The sequence below is a fragment of the Festucalex cinctus genome, chromosome 12 (genome assembly GCF_051991245.1).
Source record: "Festucalex cinctus isolate MCC-2025b chromosome 12, RoL_Fcin_1.0, whole genome shotgun sequence".
NCBI lineage: Eukaryota > Metazoa > Chordata > Actinopteri > Syngnathiformes > Syngnathidae > Festucalex > Festucalex cinctus.
In genome coordinates, this window is record NC_135422.1 from 14,090,750 (window position 1) to 14,116,900 (window position 26,151).

General features: G+C 38.7%; 1 protein-coding gene across 5 annotated transcripts in view; it reads right to left on the reverse strand.

Moving 5' to 3' along the window:
• The window catches only part of actn1 (actinin, alpha 1), a 40,684-nt gene extending 19,949 nt beyond the window's left edge, over nt 1–20,735 (reverse strand). For 3 of the 5 annotated variants that reach the window (XM_077538302.1, XM_077538298.1, XM_077538297.1), the window contains exon 1: nt 20,296–20,735. In XM_077538302.1, coding sequence (XP_077394428.1) covers nt 20,296–20,394 — 99 coding nt within the window. In that variant the 5' untranslated portion in view covers nt 20,395–20,735. The remainder of the gene's footprint in view (nt 1–20,295) is intronic. The other 2 variants (XM_077538301.1, XM_077538300.1) reach the window with 1 other exon arrangement.
• Nucleotides 20,736–26,151: the final 5,416 nt, after the last annotated feature.

Genomic DNA, 26,151 nt, shown 5'->3' on the forward strand with positions numbered 1-26,151 from the left:
ATAGATGGAACATTAAACCTGTTTTCACAGCATAATAATTCAGATTTCCAACTATTGTAATTGTCTCAATACAGTAAGTCATTTCCTAAAAAGCAGACAAACTGGTATTGACACTTTTTTAGAAGAGATTCAATATTTATTCTCATGTTATTGGATACAGTGAGTGAAAACCCACTTATCTTTGGGGCTAACTAGTACCAGCTGGCACCATTTTTTATTTTATTTTTTTTTAAGGACAATGCACATTAATCAACAGAAAAGGTATCCATATTTGCAGTGTTTATGCCGTAAGAAGAGCTCATTAGCTAGTATTAGTAATTATTGAAACCTTGACTTTTTAAAACCCCGGTAAAACTCAAACCAGCAATCGGCCCATGCCTATTCCCATTGTATGTTTGCATTCAGGTAGTGGAAGTTATGGTTGCCTTAAATTCACAACATATAATTTTCTTTATGTTTAGCTATAAACAGCCTAAATACTGTTTTTTTTTTTTTTGGTTTGTTTTTTGTTTTTTAAAAGAATATCTGGTATTTACATTTTGACAATGCAGTGAGGGAAATCGTTGCATCTTCTCTGTTTGGCATTCCCAAATGTGCGTATTTTTTGGAGGAGAACATGATAAAACATAAACAAACAAACAAACAAACAAAAAAACAAACAAATCAATAAATAAATAGTTACAATTTTCCAACAATTATTATTCTTTCGTTAAAGTAAAAAAAAAAAAAAACTTTTTGCTTTAAGAGTTTCTATTATGACACAAGTAGTGCTTCGCCACCATCTACTGCAGATTTTGGCTATTTGTGGCAGGGCTTTGTCACTATCCACCATAAACAACATTTTACAAAGTACTACACCACTCCCCACTAAGTAGGGTCTTCTATTGAACCCGATAAATTGCCACGGAACTGCGTTCTACTGGAATCACGTAAGTGTTTCTCGTTGGTTTAGTCCTGCAGTACTACCATGCTCTATAAATCTACGGTACACTTTAGTTGTGTATTGTACACACACAGTAGGTGTAGCGATCCAAGGATTTTTCTGGCACTGCAGGCACTCTGAGGGAAAACATCGAGGAACACAGAATAACAGCTGGGGCTGGCACAAGTGTGCAGGCAGGCCCAGCAAACAGACCGGCATGAAAGCCTCTTTATGATCCTCGGGGTTAATTACACCCTGAGAACAAACATCAGGCTTCCGTGTTTCCAACAGAGATGCCGTGGAGAACCCGCAGGAGCCCCGCCAGGCCCGGCCAGTCCGTGTAAGCTGCCTCTGTGCTTCACCCGACCGTCGCCGGACAAAAGTCACCCAAATTGGAATGAAACGGTTTACCGATAAACTGAGATGAAAATTCTGATGGCTGGTATTGCCTTGCCAATTGTAATTATGGTAAACATATTGAGCCTTGATGGGAGTAGTAGCACCAGTGTACGCCCAAGGCAGCCAAGGTGATAATATTTTAAAACTGTATTTTCCTTTATTTATTTATTTTTGTATTTTTTTATTGTGTTCCTAACATTTCTTCTGTACTTTTTTTTTGGCATGTTTTGCGACTTTTTTGCACTAATTTCTAATATTTTTTCATAATATTTTTAAATTAGCCAAACATTGTTCATGGTATTATCTGCGAAGTAATATTTGTCTATTATTTTTGTATGTTGTGTTTGTGTTCTGTTTTTTGAAAATAATTCCCAATAATAAATCCCCAAATTTTTGCATTTATAATGCTTTTGCATATATTTTTATTTTTAATTTGTCCAATAATTAGGGGATATTATATATATCTATATCGATTTTTTTGGTATTTTAATGTAATATTTTTCCCCTAATATTTTCAGGTATTATTGGTGTATATTTTTGTCTAATAGATGTGATTTTTGGCAAAGATTTTCACATTTTTTGAAATCTATTATTTCTTCATATTTGTGTATTTTTTCCATCTATGATTTTTGTAGTTTGAGAGTAATATTTTTGTACTTTTTTGCCTTATATTCGGCATTATTGTACTTCTTTTCTGCGATTGGCTGTGAACCAGTTCAAGGATGTACTGCCCAAAGCCAGCTGGGATAGGCTCCAGCACCGTTGTGACTCTTGTGGGGAGCAAACGGTTAAGAAAATGGATGGATGGATGGATGGATGGATGGATGGATGGATACTTCTTTTCTAAACCTTTAATAATATTTTACGTTTACTTGTCCATAATTGTATTTTTCCAATATTTCTGTCTCATAATTTGCTAACTTTTCTAAAACGTGCATACTGGGTTTCTGTTTGTTGTGTAGCCTATTAATGTATGTATGTATTTGTTGTAATATCTTAAGGATTATTGCTTTGGCTCTTGTTATATTGTGCAATGCTTTGACTTAAATTAAAAATTCATCATGTATTTCTTTTGGCGATAGGAAACTTTCACAGCATTTTTCAAGTCATCTGTTCATCCAAAATGGTAGCATGCACGCTGTTGGCACTCACATCACACGTCATCCCTTAAAAAGGCGGTCATCATCGGTTGACGTTTACGCAACCGCTTGGTTTTCATACATTGGCGTGTGCTGCCCGCTGAAAGGAAGCGAAGCGGAATGGAGGTCGAAAGGAACAGAGGAAAGATTATATGGTGTTTCATCTCCGAGGATAGAAGCGACTGGAAAAGATTTATGGTGGTGGGCACACGCCCTAAAGCATCTTGGATGTTTGCGGCCGCGACAGCAACGGAGATCTTTCAATTAATTCAATGTGGACAGAAATGCCAAAAAGAGTGTCATTCAAAAATCAACACAAAATCAAATTTTGTCTAATATTTTTGCCTTGGTTTGTATAGTATATTGTATTATTTTCTAATACTTTATTTGTGCATTTTTTTTTGCATAAAATTTGTATGTATTTTTTAACTTCAATTTGCACGTTTTTGTACTATTATCTGATATTGTTGTTTTATTTTAAATATTTTTGTCCAATAATTTAAGATTCTTTATCCCCTAACATTTGTTTGTTGAACACTTATTTATTTTCATCTCATAGCGTTCACAAATTTTGTGTATGTATATATATATATATATATATATATATATATATATATATTTTGTATTATTATTATTTATTTATTTTTTTACCTAATAATGTAGTTTTTGTTCCTTAAAGGGATACTTGACTTATTGAGACATTTTCAGCAGTAAAAAGTTAATATTTTCTACTTGCTGTCGACTGATGATGACATCACCTGTGCTGAGGAAGTAGGTAACGACCAATCATGGCTCAGTTTGTTGACCAACCCCAGAAAACAGGTGAGCCATGATTGGTCGTTACTTACTTCCTCAGCACAGGTGATGTCATTATCAGGTGACAGCAAGAGGGAAAAATATAGTTTTTAAAGATAATAATTGTATATGAAAAATAATGAAGTTATCAAATTAATTCTGGACAAAATATGAACTTTTCAACTGCTGAAAATTGTTCAAAGAGTCAAGTATCCCTTTAATTGTGGGAACGCTGAAAGCATTCAGCTTTCAGCATTCCCACGCAATTTCTGCAGAAATTGCACTTAGTTTAGTATTTGTGTATTTTTCATCTAATGCTTGAGGATGTTTTGGTTTAATATTTTTGCACTTGCATTTGCAATTATTTGTGATTTTTTTTTTTTGGCTCAAACCTTTTATTTTTGCCTAATATTTTTGTTTTTATTGCAATAGTTTAAGATTTATTTATTTTTAATCTTGTTTGGTTGGTATTTAGCAAGATACAGCACAGATAGACAAAGTGCTTTCTTTGGATTAACTTTATAAAAATACTCATCTTAAAATGTTCATTAATAGTTATTTCAATGTATTTACTTGTTCAATAGCCTTAAAGTTATGTTGAATGACCAATCAATGGTTTACTGTTCATCAATGACTCAAAACGGCTCCGGCCTCACTTGTTGCGTAATTGCATGAAAAGTGAAAACACAACAACATCTGGCTGGCTCATATGTGAGTCTGCTTTCTCTCTCTGGTCGCCTCCTCCCAAAATGCAAGGCCTGCCAGAAAGTTAAGAGGGGTCAAGAGCATGGCGTAGCATCTGCTCTCCATCCACTTGTGTCAGTGTCACGAACGCCACACAGCGACTTTCCCCCATCGGTAACCCACCCAGGTACTGACTTTTGACGTTTCTGGGTTGAGAGCGCAGCCCAGTGAAAGCACATAACTTGTGAGCAGATTTCAAAATTCCTCCACTCCTCCCTTTCATTAATCATCCTCGCTTAAAATAAATATTTCCTGCCGCACTCTTGCCAGTTGAAGTGTCGGAGCGGTTGAACAGGACTAGGAAAGGAAGTCAGATGTTGCTGGCAAGGGTGACGCACGGGAAGACGTTTGTCAACAGCACGGGCCAATTTGCACTCTTGGTGTGGGGTGTTTTGTATCGTGCCGAAACGGCAAAATAGGCAAATAAATTTGAGATAGAATAGTAGTCAAGCAGGCCGATAATCGATATTTTCAGTAAGAGGGGAAATATTGGCATTAACATTTACAAAAAATATGAACTCACGCATTTTTATTCAACCACTTTTGTTGAAGTTTGTTATCATACTTCAATTTGTTTTAAAATTGGGCGGCACGGTGGTTGACTGGTTAGCACGTCCTCCTTCCAGTTCTGAGGACTCGGATTCGAGTCCAGGCTCCGGCCTTCCTGGGTGGAGTTTGCATGTTCTCCCCGTGCCCGTGTGGGTCTTCTCCGGGTACTCCGGTCTCCTCCCAAAATTCCAAAGACATGCATGGCAGGTTAATTGGGCGCTCCGAATTGTCCCTCGGTGTGCGTGTGAGTGTGGATGGTTGTTCCTGTTCGTCTCTGTGTGCCCTGCGATTGGCTGGCAACCAGTTCAGGGTGTACCCCGACTACTGCCCAAAGCCAGCTGAGATAGGCGCCAGCACCCCCCGCGACCCTTGTGAGGAATAAGCGGTCAAGAAAATGGATGGATGGATGGATGGATGGATGGATTTTTTAAAATTCTAACAAAAAGTCAAAAGGTCATTAGCACGTCTTAAAAAGTTTAAATGAAAACGTAAAAAAGTTATAGTAAGTTTTCCAAAATTTCACAATAACAGAAATGTTAAACTTTCACTTATCATTAAGTTTTAATTTCAAACAAAAACAAAAGATGCCGCGAGTTCCCAGGGTCATCAGCATCTCGTATAAAAATAAAAATGTAAATAAATAATGACCTGACGTTAACAGTTTTAAATTGATCTCGTATTTGGCCGTCACAGATTTTTAAAAAGCCGAATGCGGATATTTGTCAAAATGCCGAACATCGGCGCAAATAAGTGTTCTTGGAAAGACATGTAAACTACACACAGGAAGGCCAGAGCTGGGATTCGAACCCGGAACCTCAGAACTTTGAGGCCGACGTACTGAGCACGGTAAACAGGATGTACAAACAAGTCCAAAAGGTCAAAAGTCAACCATGTTAATTTGAAACAGCCATTTTGGACAAATTCCAGTGTTCGTATTTTGGCGAACTCTTTCTTCGGAATTCGTCCAAAGGAGCCTGAATCGGAAACCGTTATATGCAAGACAGATGGATTTGTTACAGTAGATATCCTAAATTAACTTTTTTTTTTTTTTTCTTTCAAAGATTAGTCCAAAGGAAAAACCTGGTCACATCACGGATGTGGTGCACACATTTGTATTCCGGGATAACGCGATCCACATGTAGCTTCTATAAATAAACGCATCACAAGTGCACCATCTGGTGTCAAACGAATCTCCAGTTCGGCATAAAAACTCCGTCAACGTCAGGTCTTGGATGTGAAAGATTACGCTCAACAGGGGACCCGCCAACAAACGGCTGGAGAAGAATTCTCGAGTTTGACACATGGTCAGCTGCATTGAGGAGGAAAAACGGCGCCAAGAAAATAGAAGCCGAGTGGAGGTCAGAGGGGATGAGTCGGACGGGGCCGTCTGCTTGGCTACGTTTAGTGAGCTGTGGAATAGCTCATTAAAATTGCTCCGGATAACGTGACAAATCAGGCCTTTGGTGACTTTGATGAAAGGAAGAGAAGATCTTGAAATTTGGCCCCAATTGTCGCTCTGTGTTGTCATCCACTTTAGATGCTCAAAATTGAGACTCGTTGAGAACCTCATTGGTGCCTCGTTGGTGCTTAGACACGTATTTTCAGATGCCACGCACCCATGGAGGCACGCGAGGCTTTTGCGGTTGCCGTGACGACCGCCTTTCCATACTGCGCCGCTGCCTTTTTTTTTTTTTCCTTGTTTTTTCAAGCGACGATGGGCTAGCCGTTAGCACGCGTCGATTTGTCACGTTACACGCACGTGTATGGATATGCATTATCGCGACGTGACAGTAAATCTAAGTGATGGCTCACAAAAGCAGCCCTTCTTTGTCAGTCTGTTGGCCCATGCAACACAATTGCACTTCACACACACACAAACGCGCGTAGCGGGAGCCGCAGCCAAGGAGATGTATAAGCCTAATGGCAAGATTGTGCTGATTTGGCACTTTTGCACTCAAAGTGTCTGCGTCAATGGATGCTGCACCTGAGAGACTGACGCACTCCATCACGCTTACGAGCTGCAGGGAAACACACTTCCTCCCGGTTGCCTAGGACACACGTACACACACACGCTGTAAATGCATGTGTGTGTTTGTGTGTCCTCGGGTGAGCTTTCAAAGGAAGGAGACAAGAGAAAGGGATGAATGATGATCCTTTGGTAGCCCGTTTTGGTAGTTGGCCAGAGCTTCCCCTGGCCCTGCCCTTCAGCTATGAGGGCGAGAGGAAGATGTACCGTACACTAGGGATGTAACGATATCCAAACATCACGATACGATATTACGAAATATTGAGGCACTTACTTGCTAACTGAAACACACTGAGTTCTTCCACGTATTGACTCGGTTCACAAGCACATTACGTTCATCTCACCATTACCATGGATTTTAAATATATAAGGGCCAAAACATACCTTGTGAAAATTAAACTGCACTAAAAAAAAAAAAAAACTAGCCACCAGAGGGTGCTAGAACTGCTCAAATGGAAATCAACCCGACTTTAACAGATGTGCTGATTTTAATATTGTGACATGACGGCGACGATACATTGTTGCAGTTTTCATATTGCGATATCACGATATTGCCGTTATCGTTATATCCCTACAGTACACTAGTGCTGTCAGTTTCGAATATATTTTTTAGAATCGATTAATCTATTGATTATTCAGTCGGTTAATCGACTATTCAGATTCATTTTAATTTTGCATTAAAGTGTATTTCAAAAGCATTTTTTACTCCCTGATTACCGTTTATAAACCAGTGACTGATGTACTATGTTAACCTGGCAATAGCCAGATTGATATTGCGCTTGACTCAAGGGAGTTCTCCGTATTATCCATCTGGTAGCTCTCAACGGTAATTTGCTCGAGAAAGGCGGGACATTCTGTACTATAATTCGAGCTGATTGGATGATGCGGCATTGTACATGTTTGTTTTAACCAATCACGGCCACGAGTGAAAATTTCGTCTTCGTTCTTGCCGAAGTGGGGAAACGCACGAACATCTTACCAGCTAGAAATGCACGAAGCGCCTCTCGCTGTTCAACATTCAACAAGGGAACGGTGAGTAATACTGCGAGAACAGAATTAATTGCACCGTCCTTTCGTCCATGTTAGGTTTGTTTGTTAGCTCGGGCTTCCCGGTTTTGTCACAGCTGCATATCCCGCCCCTAAACACAATGTCGCTCTGTGATTGGTTCGAACCACCAGTGGTTCAGATCGGTGAAAATCAACGGGAGCGTTACAAGATGTATTCTCCGTAGTTTGTGAACTCACAAATACCGCGAGAATTCATCTTGCGATTAATCTTGACAGCTCTGCTGTACACTAACTGGACAAAAGTCTAGAGACATGAGCTCTTTATCGGAACAACATATCCATATTTATTAAATAGGCAGTCGACATCCTGTTACAGGACCTCTACTATCTTTCTCTTCATTTTCTACTTTTTTTTCCCCACCTTTAAAAAAAAAATATTATAATTTAAGAGATTTGAACTGTTCCTTCCATATCTATGTCACTTGCCAATGGGCGAACTAACGGCTGTTAGGTAACGGCAGTTGTTTGTTTATATATTAAAATTTAAACTCTGGCAGCCAACGCGACGTCATAACGGAATTACTATTTCCCGGCGCATGATTGCTGCTCATTGGAGACTTCAGCCGTGTTGCTCTCTCACGACTTTACACAACATTTAAAGACAACTGTGGACCTTCCGCTGCGTAAAAGCAGCGAATGTCTGTGTTGTGTCTGAGGTAATGCGAGGACGCTGCAACTCATCACAGTTACAGCCTGGCGTTCTCGAATGTAGTGCAGTAAGTACAGTCAGCGCGCTGAAAGCCTCCTTTGTGGAGGAGCCGCTTGTGGCTGAGTCAGGTGACGGTCAGCAGTGAAGAAAAAAAATGCTTGCACGGGCACAAAGCGGCGAGCGGCAGCTGACTCATGACTACTGAAGCTATGATACTGAGTACTTCCCATCACTGTGTCCGGCGAACGCTTGCGTACTTTGTGTGATGCAACGTATTTGTTCGTAGGTGAAACTTTTTGGCACCAAATGTAGTCAAGCAGGCAAACGGAGTGTGACAGCATAATTATATTTTTCTGCTTGCTTACTGGAACAAATATTACAAATACATGTAACACCTCAGTTGATACCATTTTTTTTTTTTACTGTTACAAAATGGGTCCAGTCGGAAATAAACAATCACAGGCGGGGGTACAGGAGTGTAGACAGACAGTCGGCACAGTTGGCGCTAAAAAAAATAGCCTGCAGGGGGATCCACTCCATCGCCCAGTCTGATCAATAATAGCTGCCGCTGAATGAAATTCACACATTCAATACGAGCTTGGAAAAAAGAACAAATGGCCTCGAGCCATGGAAGCGTCAAAATACACTGGACACCGATAGAAAATGTTTTTTGTTTTTTTTTCTCCACGTTTTTCAAGGTCGTTGCTCTTTAAAAACGGCACTGACGCAGAATTGCGATATGTAGTAGCATCTAACCGAAAGAAAACGGCTAACAGCTAGCATGCAACCGACCCAGAGAAGAAGAGTCCAAATCCAGAGTCATGACAGAGATGGGACATGAACATGAATTCCATAATGTCAATATTACTAGGTTTCAGTTTATCATGGGCTTTTTTTCACCGTGGATTTGATTCTTTTGTGTGTGTGTGTTTTTGGTTTTTTTTTGCCGCAAAGGTTTTACCAGTAAACATTATGATGAGATGATAACCATAAAACAGGAAATACCATAATAAGCACCTGGCTACTGGGCACAATATAAGTAAAAGGTTTAAGGCACACAAATGAAATGAGATGCTGACGTATAGTAAATAGCCAAATGGCTAAGGGCTAGGATGACAGCGACCAGAGGTAAGCTTGTTCACAGACTTGCAGGTGCAAAATGCATTGTATGCGGGATCCAAGTCTGGATTCAAACATGTTTATGTGAATGTGAATGCGTATTTGTCTACTGTATGCAAGGTTATTTTTAGTTAACTAAAACGAACGAAAAAATTAAAATTAAAATTAAAAAAACAATTTCTTTAACGGAATAAAATAAGAACAAAAATACGTTTTAAAAAAACTAAAACTAACCGGGACTACGTTTTATGTTTATAAAACTAAATATAACTAAATATAATTATGGCAAAAATTTAATTTGTTTTATTAGTATTTGATAATTAATTTAATGCATGAGCCTTTTGGGATGATTTTAAATGTGATTTTGAGTAGAATTATTTTGATATTCACCGGAATAAGGTCGTTTGAAAGTGTGTCACACAGAAGTGACGTCATCTAGTAGCAGCCAATAGAAAAGCACCATCAGATGACGTTGCTGCCATGGTTTTTTTTTTGTTTGTTTGTTTTTTTAATATTGCGCACAAGTAATACACATTTTAAAAAACTAAAACTAATACTGAAACTAACTAAAACTAAGCATTTATCAAATAACTAAAACTAATAAAAACTAACAGAACAACCCTAAAAACTAATTAAAACTAACTAAATAAAAAAAAATAAAAATCTAAACGAAATAAAAACTTAACTAAAATGAAAAATTCCAAAACTATAACACTGACTGTATATGAACTGTGCGACTGGCTGAGGACTCTGCCTCTCGCCCAAAGTCTGTTGGGATTGGTTCCACATCACCCGTGACCATAATGGGGACAAGCAATATAGAAAATGAATGGATGAATAGCTTTACGATATTGCATATTGTCGCCATTTTTCCCTCCATGTTTAACAGTCAACAAGTAGTATGAAAATATGACTTAAAACATTGCCTGTGCAGTCAGTAGCATGAGTGCAACCTAGCAGTGGTGTGTTTACTCAGAGAGCAAACAGAGCTGACGCGTCGCTATTCCCGATAAGGCTGCAGGGGCAATTTCGACACGCTCGGGCGAAATGTCAGCAAATAACTTTCCCTCGCGCACCGGCCGACGCCCACTCACTCAGTCGCTCGCTCATTCACTCACTGTTTTTTTGTTTTGTTTTTTCACCCAGAAGAGGAAAGGAGAGACAAAGTGGAAGGAAGTGGATGAGGAAGCTGATGAAGATAAAACTCGATTGTGTTTTAATAATGCTTGTCCTGTCCTTGTAGTCTTCTGAGATTATCTGTCCTTATGCAGGGACATTACATTTGAGCCTTTGGGGAGGGTGAGACTGCCTATATTAGAACCAGGAATAGAGTCATCTTTAACAGCCATGGAGGTATTAAGTTACTGCAGGATGAAGAAGTGAATTCATTACTTTTGAGTATTTCTGTTTAACCAAAACATGAAGGAAAATGCATTTTTGTCTTTTATCCAGATAAAAACAAAAGTTAGAATAAGTTTGTTCTGTCACGATATAAATTTGAACAATAAACACCAAAATAAACAATTTTTAGTTAAAAAATATTTGAGACGTAATTAACGTTATGAACAGTAAAGCGGGGGCCATCAAATATATTTAGAATATATATTTAAATAGAAGGAGATGAGGAAGAATATTCTATCAGCGACTAAAGACGAGTTATCACTCATTTGTCATGTCGCATGCACAGGTGCACACTCATAGCAGGTCATCTGCACACCCTCGCCCGCATGCCACCAATGTAGCCGCGGCTAGCTTAGCTAATGTTGCCTTATTTAAAATGCTCATGCTAGCTTAGTACAGCTTACGGAGTTACAAACACATTTATGAGTCCAACTTTTGGACACCAACTTTACTTTAGCAGTTTTGCCTATTTCAATTCCACAGACAACGCAGATAACTGCAGCGTCAGCAGAAATTTTGCGACAGTTAGGCTGCAGCAGCACAACAAGCGAGCAATTAACTGAACTAAATAGTGTGTGGACAGTCAAGGGATAGCATCTAAGATCAATAATTAACGGTGCGTTGACAGGAAGACAAAAGAAGGGGCCTGAAAAACTGCTCTCTCTCTCTGCCTCCTCTTCCTCTCAGCTCCGCCCATACCAGACACACACTCGCATAACTGCTACTGAATGCAAAAGGTGTGTCGGGCTCGGCTTGCCTGCCTCTTTTCACCTGCGTATCTGTTTACGCGCACCCCAGCTGCCAAGGGAAGGCCCATGACTACAGCCTTCCCGCGTATGGGGGGAATTCCTTGGAAACATGCTGAGTACAGTAGAACGCACTCCTTGGGTCATATGCTGTGGAACACATGTGACTAAGTACATGGTGCGCCCAGACACTTGCTCCGCAGAAAATGCACCAAAACTGCCACTCATACTGACAATTGGACCAAATATGAGGATTTGAGATTAAAGTCAACAAAGTCTCGATTATCGGATGTCTTCAAAAGATAATCCTGAGCAATTATTCTGCGGTGTGGGATGTGGCGAGTGATGTTTACTCCCTGATTTGCTCGGAATACATTCATGGTCGATAATCATAAATGCTAACCCTATTCAACATTTACTACTGCTAATGAAGCAGAGTAAGCACATAACAATCGGGCTAAATTTGCTCATTTTCTCTCCCTTGTGATCAAAGCCAGGAAAGTCCCGATTAGTTGGATGACTGTAAATGATTATTACGAGTGATTAGCCTGTGGTTTCTTGAGGGATTTTTCCCCCCTCCCTAGATCTGCTAGGAAAACGGCAATCTTTAATGTTAAACCTCTTCAATATTTTCGCAAATCTTCAACGCAGTCAATTGTTCTAAGCCACGGACTCCATTATTGTGTAATTTGAAATGGAACAATTAAGTGTGGTACACATATACCAACAATCAGGTTGAATATGAAGTCAGCAAAGACCCGATTATCGGAAGTCTCTAAAAGAATAGGAACGCTTATTACCCTATGGTGTGGGGGGTGCATTAAGGTTGAATTTTGCTTAAACACACCCCAGTCCGTGATCTGTTCTAACAGTCAGGCAGACAATCGTAAATGTTAAAGCCATTCAGTATTTACAATCATGGACTCACAGTCCGTTGTAAAAAATCACTAAAACCAAACCAGAAGCAACCTGAAGCTGCCTAGCTTGTTCTGTTTCTTCTCCTACTGGTTTCTTCTTATGTGCATTTTCTGGATTGTTGATGGAGACATTTTGTGTATGGTGCGCTCTCATAGTTTAAGAATTGGTTAAAATCCCTGTGTGTAGTCCGTTCTAGGGGTTCAAATGTACTGTCTTCAGTTCAATGCAAACAAACGGCAGATGGGGAGTCACCAAGCTATTAAGATTCAAAGCACCCAACTTGTTTTTAATGACCTTTTAATGACGTACGCACTGGGCCAGGAGGTTGCATCTAAATTTGGAGCCAGAGAGAATTTGTATTCAGGCTCTTCTGGAGGAGAGTCATTTACTTGCTGCACACTAAATTCCGGAATTCTTCCAACCTTGACACGGTTTCAGGGATGGAAAGAGCAGCACAAGACCAAGAACCTGGAATCTTGTTATACCCTTGTTTCTGTGGACATTTAAAGTCCCAGTAAAGAACTAAAGCAGCCATTACCTCAAAATAGGCAAAAATCAGTTGAAACATTCTCGTTGCGCAGGTCAGGACAATACACTTTGAAGAGTGATTTTTTTTATTTTTTTTATACAGTGTTTGGATTCCCATGCATGTCCCAACGTGAGCTGCGAATACGAGTATGTTTATCTTGGAATCTTAATGTCTTCGCACACCCAGGTGTTTCGGGGACACATCAGGCAGTCAGTCAGGTTGCCGCTCTTGCATATTTCCATCTAATTGTGTTCCGCAAACAATCGCTCACACACCTTAGCTCGCTCACAACTGCGCCACTTAGACAAACCCCCAAGGCGCTTTGCAGCTTTGCTAGTTCTGGTCCAGGTTTGTCCTTGTAAGGTCGCAATCGCCCATCCCCTCTTTTTTTTTTATAAAATATTTTTTTTAACCTCCGCAAACTTCCTTCACACCACACCCACATTCCCATGCTCACCATGCAAGGCAGCACAGAGATAATATCCATCCCCTGATTTGCTCACTCTGGCATTTGTTGCATCATGTCGCTCCCATTTAAGTGTCGCCATATTTCTCCATTTGGCCTCGGGGAGTAGCAGGCCGTGCAGTGGCATGTCCTCTTGCATGACGGTTACAGGGTTGCGTAAAGCTCGGAATGCAACGTACGAATTAGAAAAAAAATTCCAAACTTCTGTTTTCGTAACTCGGTTTCAGAACTCAAGGATTTGCATATTCGCAGATTTTTCAAAAACATTTTCTCCGTTTTATTTTTTTATTAGCTTCGTTTTTCTTCAAAAAAAAATTGAATGTTTAATCGTTTCTTTTTTGGGGGTAAATTTTTCATGAATTTTTTTTGTTGTTAATGTACGATAACGTAAATAACAGAAAAACGAGCCTTTATCAGATTTATAACCACATATTCAGACTGCTAAAAATCACATTTTTGCAGCAGCTTCCCAACCATGACAAACAAATAGTAGCTTGTTGATAACATGACAATCAAACATCAAAATATATTTTAAGCTTCAGCAAGCATACAATTGACTCTGTTAGGTTTCTCTGCTGTTAAAAAAAAAAAAAAAAAAAAAAAGTGAGAAAAAAAAAAGCTGGTCCGCAAAACGCTCGCCGTCATCACATTCCTGCATTCCCATGATGCACCTTGCGTAGCCTTGCTGCGTGACAAAGAAGCGCGACGGCTAACAAAACAGAGGATGTGAGCGCTACGCTGTGAAAACTAAATAACAAAAATGAAATACTGCAAATCAAATCAAAATACTTGTTCTTTGTCAAGAAACTTTTTTTTAATGCTTTTTGTGTACAAATATTTTACTTATTTAAAAGTATTTTCTAAAAGAACTTGGTATTTACATGTAATTCCTGATTATGATTAGGTTTCGTTTAAAATAAGAAATACCGAAATTTTATCGCTGCAGGAGTAGAACTACACTACTACTGTATTAAAACGTGTGTGTGTGGGTGTGTGTGTGTGGGTGTGTGTTTTAGGTTAACTGCTTTAACTTGTTTTAGGAAATCTGTCCAAGCAAAATGTTCCTGTTCTATTGACAGATAATTGTGCTTATGTTAACTAATTTTCTCCCAAAAACGTATAAATACGTTTTTTTTATGTTTTAAGTGTCCCAGGTACGCATTTATAAGTTTTTCTTTTTTTTTTTCTTCTTTTTTTTAATACTAGAGCATACAGAAGGCTTTGATGCAACCTCTCAACTGCAAAGAACGGTTGCAGAAATGGTAGTTATTACACAAACAGCCAGCAGGTGGCAGCAGAACAAAGGAGATCAACCAGTGCCATGTTGAAAAAAAGCTCAATTACTCAATTCTAAAGAGATTTGTGAAAAATGATTAAACTTAGCTATACTCTAATGCTAATTGCTGCAAAACGGAAACAGATAGAAATATACTTTTTCTCCTGATGAAATAAGAGACTTTAATCTTTCTTTTGATAGGTTCCATGTTTTTATAGCAATAGAGCACAATATTCTGTGGGCCTTGCAAAATCAGTCAAAATCAAGTAAAACAGCCGGGAGTGACAGGGATTGCTTCTGTGAAAATGGCTGGGAGCGAATGAGTTTTAAGTAATATAGTACTCATGCTCATTTTTGCTTTTTTTTTTTTTTTTTTAAGCCGAGATCAAAATTTCGAAATCTATATTACAGTATTTCATAAGGAACAGGTCATTGTCCTAATTCCCAACCTGAATGATGTGATTAATGAGATGGTATTCTAATGTGTTGTTAAGCCTCCAGGACACAAACACTGACAAAACACTTTGCAATGAAACAGTTCAACTTGATTTAAAAGCCTCCTTTATAAAACAAAGTTAAGTTGTTTAACTTGGTAAATATCCTCTGTGTGTTGTTTTTGGACAACTCCCCTGAGTTTAGGAAGCAACGTAGAAGTGATCAAGGTATAACAGGCCACTTGTAGTAACAGTTCATGTTCCAGCATGTTTTTCTTTTCCCGCTCTCCAGCTTACACCTTTACATGTTTTGCTTCACTCTCACATCTCAAGCTGATGTTTTCCTACAGATATCTTGGGTATTTTGAGGCAGGAAAAGCTCAAAACACAGTACGGTGCTTGTTTTGGAAATTGAACTACCATCTCAATGCCAGCAATGACAATTGTATTTAAGTGAAATTATCTGCCTCGGCAAGATATCAAAAAACAATAAACTAACCTCAAAACCTGATACCATATAAAATATAATATAAAAAGTAATAAATGAAAATATAAAGAAAATAATGAAGTGTAATTTGGACAAAAGGCCACATGCTGAACAGTAAATTTGTGTGTTGTGTATCTTTCAGTGGTGCCTTGTAGCTTCTCTCACTGTCTCTCTCCCGCTCATCAGATGTCACATACACTTTCCAGGGTTTCTTTAGCACAATCACTTGCACCTTTCACTTTCTTGGGAGTTTTACTGTGGGTTTATTCGCAGCAAAAACAAACAAATACCGGTATACTATACAGTGGTGCCTTGAGATATTGTGACTATGTTGGTAACTCAAAACACTGTATCGTATATCGAGTCAAAATGTCAATAAAGCATTACAGCTTGTCGTCCAAAACATCTCTTCTTCATTTTTCTGTATTCACATTGTCTCTATTTTCAGTGACTCAATAAGTTGAAGTTTGTTTGTTTTTTTTTGCCCAAAATGCAACTATCAATGCTAGCGATGCTAATCATTGGCTAACATTGAGCTAGCGCAGCCTTTCTTTATTGTTTTAAATACACATCCGGGTGTAATTCTTTGTTTAAAGGGATACTTGACTCATTGAACAATTTTCAGCAGTGAAAAGTTAATATTTTGCCCAGAATGAATTTGATAACTTCATTATTTTTCATGTACAATGAAGACCTTTAATGGGATACTTGACTCATTGAGCCATTTTCAGCAGTAAAAAGTTAATATTTTGTTTTTGTCTATAATTAATGTGGTAACGTCATTATTTTTCAAGTACAATTAGTACCTTTAAAAGGTAATTTTTCTACTTGCAGTCAGTGTCGACTGATGATGACATCACTTGTGCTGAGGAAGTAGGTAACGACCACTCATGGCTCAGTTTGCTGACCAACCCCAGAAAACACGCGAGCCATGATTGGTCGTTACCTACTTCCTCAGCACAGGTAATGTCATCAGCCAACAGCAAGTAGGAAAATTATTTTTTAAAGGTATTAATTGCACATGAAAAATAGTGAAGTTATCAAATTCATTCTGGAAAAAATATTACATTGTCACTGCTGAAAATTGTTCAACGAGTCAGGGTTCCCTTTAAAAAGTAATTTTGCTACTTGCTGTCGATTGATGATGACATCACTTGTGCTGAGGAAGTAGGTAAGGACCAATCATGGCTCAGTTTGCTGACCAACGCCAGAAAACACGCGAGCCATGATTAGTCGTTCCTACTTCCTCAGCACAAGTGATGTCATCATCAATCGACAGCAAGTAGAAAAATGAGTTTTTAAAGGTATTAATTGTACATGAAAAATAATCAAGTTACCACATTAATTACAGACACAATATTAACTTTTTACTGCTGAAAATGGCTCAATGAGTCAAGTATCCCTTTAATGTTTAGTTTGACAATAAACTTTAACTGGGAGTGGCATTAAGCCGCTTGAAGCCTCTTATTTTTGAAGAATTGTTCAGCTGATCAAAGAGTTGCTTAGCATGAAGTGAGTCAATTTCTCTGTCAGCATACAAACAGGACTTGTATCTCAAGTTTGCGCTCGCAAGTCAGAGCTTAATTCCGCCATTTCCACCCCCCAATTTACAGCAGCTAAAATAAATAAATAAATAAATAAATCATTCCAGAACTCATGAGCTGAGGTATTAATGCAGTTGTCGTTCCGCTTCCACGCCCCCACCTTTCCCCAAGCTTCGCAACCATGGACCTCTGAGAAGGTGCACAGCTGCCAGGAGGCTGTAAGTAATAGCCTGTGAGTTCAAGAACATGAATTAAACATTTATGAGGTTACAACTGTGTGGGTCGGCTGCTTTTAAATGAAAAAAAAAAGGAAAAAAAAATCCTGACAATGTCCAGACTGTACTTCACACCTGACAACGTCCCTGAGATATATCGCCGTGCTTCTCCCTAGTAGCACTAGTTGATGACATCATGCCAGCAACCAGAAGCAAGTAAAATATAGACAGAGGGGGTAGGCGAGATTAGGGTATCAAGATCGGGTAAGCGTTCCAAATCAAGGTTAGAGCTTCAAATTAGGTTTTAAAGCTATGGCTTAGTGTTTCAAACCAAGCCTAAAGTTTCAAATTGGGGTTTCAAGCCAGGATTAGGGTTTTAAGAAAAGGTTAGGTTTTCAAATTATTCATAGAAAGAGACACCTGAGGATGTCACTGTGCCGCCGCGGTGCTTCTCCCCCTGTAGCAACAGTGGATGACATCACGCAGGAAACCAGAAGCAAGAAGAAACTGGATGGAGGAGGGGGTGTGGGGGGGGGGTGTTTGAAAAACTTTTTCCAACAGCAGCAGCCGCAGCAGCAAGCAGCGAGAGGGGCGAGATTATTACCATTTTTGGGCACGCTCGCTTCCCAACGCAAGCCCGGCCCAAACCGCAGCGCTTGCTCAGATTCCACACGGCTTTTTTCTTCACCGGTTTTTTTTTTTTTTTTTAAGTGGGAGGAGAGGGTAAAAGGTAGTGTGTGCAGCATGGTAGGTTGGGGGGTAGTGTTCGAGGGGGGGTAAAGTTACAGTCAAGTATAATCCCATCACCCCCACCTGCAAATTAAGTCAAGGATAGAAGGGGTGCTTTTGGTAATCCATGTCTCATCATGCAGTGCATGACAAGCTTTTTGGAAAGGGGGGGTGTCGTCGAAGGGGGGTGGGGGCAATTGTTCACTTAATGAAGCCAAGCACATGGCTGACATCTGTTGCATGGAAAAGGTGCACCAGTCTGAACACCCATTTAGTCCTTGTTTCAGCATCCAACACACACGTCTTGTAATCCACTGTATGCACTATGCACACTTAAATAGGGGAACTTTTTTTTTTAACTACTCAAATGATTAAATTAAAATATATTACACAATCAATGTTAAATAAAAACTGTACCAAAAAAAAAAAAGACATTCTTCAACAGTTCTTAAAGATTAGCTGCAAACGTAAATACATAATTCGTTCATGTGCCACTAGAAGGAGCCCAAGCACCACACTTTAGAGTAACGACATGACAAATGGCTGACATATTTGTCGGATTTTCTTAATGAAACAAAAAACAGTTGTATACTACTAAAGTACAGGGATTGCTCATCCATTTGCAGTATAGTTTTTAGAGCAAATAGCGGTTATTGGTGCGTTAACTTGGAGAACCCATCGGTATTTCGGCCTATATGACCTTAATGGTGGAAATGTTTATTATTATTATTGTTGTTTTAAATTAGTGGGGGTTTTTTGTTTGTTTTTTAAATAATAATAATAATTTTCAGGGAACATAACACAAAATCATTGACCAAAAATCAAATTTCTCTGATACAAAAAAACAAAAACAAAAAACAGCCAATTATCAAAATTTTTGGTAGCCATTAGAACCAAACTCCACATTTTGACAAACTGCCATTTTCAGGAAATCATCTCACACTGCTACCAATCACTGTCGTAATCCATACAAGAACATCAGATGAGAGTTAGAGCTTCAACGAAGGTTTTTGGTTTCAGGTTAGGGTTTGAAATTCAGGTTTCAAGACTGCATGAGGGTTTCAAATTAGGATTTTAAACGTGATTTCGTGTTTATTACAAGGGTTAGAATTGAAAAGTTACTGTTTAAAGTAGAAATGAGCTTCAGAAAGTCATGGTTTTAATAACAGCTCTTTTCTTTTTTTGAAAGGAACAGAAGCAGAGCACAACATAATTGGCGGCTTGCAATGTTGAGTAAAAGAGCCGCCTTTTTCAAGTTAATTGCCTCCAATTAACTTTTTTTTCCCTCCTACTTGCAAAAAAAAGAAAGGAGGGGTGAGGAGGGAGGCAGCAAGCCTTTTTGCAGAGTTGATTAGGTGTCTTTAAAAAAAAAAATTAAATGGTGCCACTGCCAGGGGTTACTGGTTAGCCCCAAGGACGACATGAGTAGCCAAAGGGGGGTCTATTCTAAAAATAGCTCACCAGTGAAGGGACATTGTGACTTACTAGGAAGAATTAAAACAGAAGAAGAATGTTAACATGTATTTATTTTAATACCATAATAAACAGTTGCAAGCCTAGTTTGGTTAATCAAAGAAAGGTTTCAAATTACGGTTGGGGTTGATAACAATGGTTAGGGACTTAAATTAGGGTTTTGAGCCTGGGATTGGGTTTCAAGACAAAGTTAGGCTTGAAAATTAGGAGTCTGAGAGGTTAGGGATTCAATTCAGACAAAGGTTAAGGCATCAACTTGAGGTTTGAACCCAAGAGGTTAAATTATGGCCTGGATAAGGACTTGAAGCCAAGGTTAGGGTTTCAAGTATCGTTTAGGGTTTGAAATTAAATACTTGAAGTCAAAGCTGGGCTTTCAAAGTAGGTTTTAGTAGGGTTTGAAACCATGTTTTGGTTTTCAAATCATGGTTAGGGTTTCAAGAAAGAGTTTTGGGGGTTCAAGCCATGGTTGGGGTTTCAAAACAGCATTAAAGTGTCAAAATTGGTTTCAAGACATGGTTGGGGTATTAAATTAATGTTTCAAGTCTGGGTTATTTAGTAGAAGAAAATAAATAAGTAGGACTAAAAAGAAGAGGATAAAGAAAACGAAGAAGAGTTTGTCGGGGGTGCGTCCATAAACCCGGAAATGAGGGACTTGAGAGCTCCTCACCTTTCGCTGCTGCTTCTCCCAGGCGGGGTCCAGGAGCATGTCCCGGTCCCAGTCGTCCTCCTGCTGCATGTAGACCTGCTCTCCGTCGTAAGGATCCATAACGTGAGGTGAGCGAGCGCCAAACAGCTTCTGTCTGTCTCGGCTTCTCTTCCCTTGTGTGTGTGCGTGTGCGTCCGCCGCCGGCTGCCTCTTCCTCAGCCCGCTGCTGCTTCTTCTCCTCCTCCTCCTCCTCAAGACGGTGAGTGGGGGAGAGATTCGACGGTCCGCCTCCGGCTTCCCCCTCGCTCTTTCTCTCTCTCCCTGGTAGTGCTACACTCTTGTTCCACCTCGGCGCTGTGGTTCCCCCGAGGGAGGCTTCGTTCGGAGGGAGGCAGGTCGGCACAGAGGAAAAAGAGAGAGGGACAGGAGGAAAAAAAAAACTTTGCAACAGACGAATGACATCGATGGCCGAAGCAAAGGAAATCTGATTGGACGCCATGGGGGCTGCAAGCCCGCCCTCGCTTGGCTCTGATTGGCAGACTCCGCTGTCCATCCATCAGGCTTGCGGCAGATTTTCCCGCCCAAGGCTTGACTTCCAAGTGTGATTGACGGGCGACCTGAGGCTAATTAGCCTAAAACAAGTGTGATTTAAATGTAGCAGAAGGTGAGACGGATTTGTAACAGGACACCCACGGCAACTTCGCTCGCTTGGTGAGCTGAAATACGGCAAAAGAATGTTAGTTTGTTAAACTACGGTTTCAAGCTAGAATGTGTCTTTCAAGCCAAGGTTAGGGTTTCAAATTAAAGGTTCAAGCAGAGGTTAGGATTTCAAGGTCAAGGTTGGTGTCTCAAATTAGGGCTTCAAGTTTAGAGTCAAAATAATACTGTAAAATCCTTTTAACAGGCAAATAGAAATAATACTCAATATTACATAATATCCAAAACGAGTTAAAGCGCAATCGCAACTTATTTCTTCTACTCTTTTATCTTCGTGTGTACTTCATGCATGCATGGCACCACACTGCCCCTAAGGGGTAAATGCATGCACAGCAGGAACAGCCGATATAGTTTTTCCTTTATTGCTTTTTTTTTTTTTCTTAAATTAAAGTCAAGTGTGATTATTTTACTTTGCTACTCATTTATTTCCTGGTTTATATTTCGAATTATTTAAAGTTGAGTTTTGGTAGTTGAATAATTGCTAAGTTTTGGAATCAGTCGTGTTTCATTTGTGATTTCAGTAAAAAAAATATATATATTATAAAAATAAGGTGACCGTAACATCTGAAAAAAAATTAAAAACCAAGTTGTACACCTTGCACTCTTTTGATTGTCAATCAAAAGAATGCAAATACACGATTAGCAAATCCCATCATATCAGCTGTGCGTAAAATATTGTGTAGCATTGCTAAAGCATTGGGCGCGGCTCACACTGTGCATTAGCATTTAGCAATAGTCAATTCATCAATGACAAATACATGTACTACTCACTCATTTCAAATACAATTATACTATTATATAATAATGCTTTTGTAGATGAAAACAAGCTCACCTGCTAGTTTAAGATTTTTAACACAGTATATCCCATACTTTACATAAGGTATATCCTGTGTTTATGGTTACCGAACTTCACGCCACTTGTATACATGTGTGAGATTTGGGGCCGACGTGTTAAAATGTGACATCATCAACACACCCAGTCAGGGAATAGATTGTCAAGAATGTTCCAGCCATTACCATTGCGAAACACCTTACTATGTAATTTTATGTTGCTTTGTCACATCCAGGGGTAGGGTTTCGAATTGGGTTTTGAAGTCAAGGTTAGGGTCTTAAATCACGGTTTCAAATCTTAGATAGGGATTCAAACCAGAGTCAGGATTGTAAATTACAAGCCAGGGTTAGCATTTTTAAAAATGTTTGAAACTAAGTTGAGGTTTGAAGTCTGGGTTGGGTTTAGGGTTTCAACCGAGGATTAAGGTTTGAAAATAGCGTTTCAAGCAAGAGTTTGGACTTCAAATTAGAGTTTTAAAACATGGAAGACAAGACAAGTTTTGGTTTCAACTCCATCTGTCATGACTGGGTCATGCCAGAGTTAAGTTTGGGTCATGACTGTGAGGTCAAGTGTCTGTTTTGGACTGATGTAACCATAATCTGGTTTCAACTGGAAAAACGCTATGTGATGTCAGGAGCTATGTGATCCCTTTACTTGGTCAACAGCCAATCAAATAATTCCATGTCAGTCCTGTTACCCACATGTCTAGCCACAGCCAATCCGATCAATTCACTGTCTATTTAAGCCAAACCAAGAAGTGTGTGTTTGTCGGATTATTAGTTCTGTTCCTCTGTGCATCTCCACAGCCCAAGGGAGCTTGGCGTCTCGTGATTCTCGATGCATTCTCATTGTTTCTCGTCTAGTCAAGTTTGTTCTACGCCTCTCGATGTTATGTGAATAAATAGTTAAAATCTTATTTGTGTCTGCGTTTTGGGATCCAAACTCAGAACATACCATCTTAGACTTTCAATTCAAGATTTGGTTTTCGGTACAGGGTTAGGGTTTCAAATTATCTCACGGTTAACATTTGTAGTCAGCGTACAATAGTCAGAGTATCAAACCTGGATTCTGGTAGGATTTCAACTTTCAAGCCACAGTTAGGCTTTGAAATTAGCACTTTGAGCTTTGTTTCCAGCATCGCTGAACAAAATCTTTTTCCATGTACGTTGATAGGATAGTTTGATAGCGCAAACGCACACATAGCCTATAGAAGCCTTGAGAGGCAAAGGTGAGTCAGTGTCAAGTCAGACAGCGTGCAGGTCGCTCAGCCTTGTAAGGTAACTCGTCCTCCTCTTCTTCTTCCTCCTCCTCCTCACTGAGGTGAGGCGGGGAGAGCCCCAGTCTGTCGTAGTCAGAGTCGAAGTGCTCTTCCATATATGGATAAACTTCCAAACGGGATGAGATGAATGTTTGGGAACGTGATGTCACGGATAGACTGTTGCAAGACAGGCCCATTCTTTACGTATACGCAATGTGTGTTTGAAAAGAAAAAAAAAAATACATGAAGAGCACAAATGTTCGAAAATAATACACATTAGTCAAGAAAACACAATCAAACCTTTAGATTAAAAAATGCACAAATGTTTGAAAATTACTACAAAATAAAATATTTTAAAAATGAAATGGAAAATACAATTAGCGACAACAGCGTTTGATGAAAATACAAACTATTTGGACAAAAGTACATTAAAAAAAAAAAAGGTTGGAAAAAAAATATTGCAACAAAAATATCAGAAAGTATTGTGATGTGAAAAATACATAAATATTGAATAAGACTTGAAAAATATGTACTGTAAAAATGTTACAACCAAATTAAAAAAGAATGACAAAGTATCCTACATTAAAACACACACACAAAAAATCATTATTAGAAGTCGTATGACCAATAAACTGAGACCAAATTAGATTAAAAAAAAAAAAAAAATTTAAAAAATACACCATTAGCGGCATTATTATACTAAAATAAAAATACGGACAAAAATATATTATTTTTAAAAGTTATCAGGGAAAATAAGACAAAAATTAGAAAATAAGCAAAATTTAAAAAAAACATTACAGAAATAAAAAAATTAAAAAAAATGGTAAGAAAAAATATCTTTAGTAATATTTGAAAGGAAAAACCAAAAGATAAAATACCAAAATATTTACTTGATTACTTAAGGTGATATTGTAATACAGATAAATTCATTTTTATTTTTTTTATTTTTTAATTATATGAAGACGACCTTGAAAAAAGGAAATCTCATTAAATCACAATTGCAATATTGAATGGGGGGGGATTGCAATTAGATTTTTCGTTCAGTTCTAGTACGCACACATTCTTTATCCTCTGCAAAGAATGACTAGTATTAGTGCTACACAAATAACCTATGAGGACAATGAGGAGCAGCATATATCTGTCTGTCTTATAATGCCTGGCAGGATATTTGCCATTCAAAAAATAGATATTCAAAACAGAAGAGAGAGAATTTTTTTTTTTGTGTAACTTAACCACATCAATCTACTCTTTAGCATCAAGTTCCGCAAATCCGGTTTGGACCCTATGATGCCATCGTCTTTTTCATCTGCAGAATTCTGAGCACATGGACGGCAAAGTTAGGTCATGTGAAGAACCGCCACCGCCGCTGGTGGTGCTGAGGCTCACTGGCAGCTTCCCAAGGTATTCCAGTCATGTTGGGAAGGGGAACGCTTGGCCTTGTATGGGATGATGAGCCCATCGACTTGCACCGCGACGCGTTTGTGGTCAAACGAAGCCAGTCGGATGGTCCTCGTGTAAATAAATGAGTCAAGTGCCAACTAAAGGAAGACTCGCCATGAAAAGAGATGAAATGCTATGAAAGTATCATATCGCATATTAATGTAATGAGCACAATGATCACGGTTGTCAGTGTTAGTAGCATCAAAACAATGTACAAAAACTAAATATATTACACCAAAAAAAATACAAATAACTGAAATAAAAATTACAAAATATTTCAAAAATATGGGAAAAAAACATGAGGAAGTGGTTCAAGTTAAAACAAAATGCAAACCAAATATTAGAACATAATGTATCAATAATAAATACACAGTTGATTTGGGTGAAAACAGGAGCGGAATTGGGGGAAAAATTTTGCTCCATCTATACTAAATGAGCAATGGGTGGAGGCCATGTATTATTGTTATTATTGCTATTATGACTGAATGTTTCACCCAGTGCAATCAAGCCTCATAGTTGTGTGAACGTGGCCAGGCAGAAAGGGCGTTTCCCACCACGACGAGCATGTACAACCAGTTTACCTTTCCTGGATGTATGCCAGTAAAAAAAAAAAAAAAAACTAATGTCAATAAAAACTTTCAAATGTAGGAGGGTGAACTGTTTAATATATAAAAAAAATACAATAAAAAAAAATACGGTGTATAAAAACAATAGTAACAGATATTAGAGAGCGGTGACAAATACTGGGGGAAGAATATATATATTAGCACATAAGAGCTATCAAATTGTTGTCAAGCTCAGTGTAAATAAGCCTCGGGTGCGTGAGCATAAAATGAGTGTCCCAGAGGAGTCATCGAGTTTGAAACCAAGGATGTCCATTTCCTGCAGATAATTCCCCAAATTAGGCTGAGCTTGAAACACTTCTCGTTTTCACTCTTCTTTCAAAATTGATGCCAAACATAATAGTGTGGTGCCATCTAGTGGTGGGCAACTGGAATTACACACAAAATAAACAGGAGGCAGACGAACGTACCGGTAATTAAAATGCCTTTAAAAAATAATACTCATAAAATAAAATAGCAGGACCGCAAACCTCGGAAATGCGATGGTGGGGAAATGGTTTAAATATTGTTCATTTCTGGTAAATATGACATCTATATATTGCCATGTTTGAATGGTTGCGCTGAAGTGCCTTAATTTGAATACCATGAAAAAAAATAAATGTATTTTGATCACTACACATCTTACAAATTATTAGGGTATGTTAACTAGGTATAAAGTTAAAATAAACTTTTTTCGCCTACAGGTCAGGTACTCTGAACAACAAACAATTTCAGTCGAGACAGAGAAAATGGATTTTAAAACATAATTGTTTGGGTTCCCGAAAGAAGCCAAAAAAGTTGATTTAAGCACACAGCAAAGGCAACATAAAATGTGTTACTAAGAGAAGGAACTGTTAAAGGAAAGAAAGTAGGCGGGTGGGAAGGTAAGAAACAAGAAAAACACGTGAAGGAAAAAAAAAAAGCAAAAAAAAATAGGTTGCATGAATAAAAAGCAGGTTGGAAAGAAGGAAAAGGATGGCAAGAAAAGATGATTTTCCTATGATCCAAATGACATCTGAGTCAAAGGA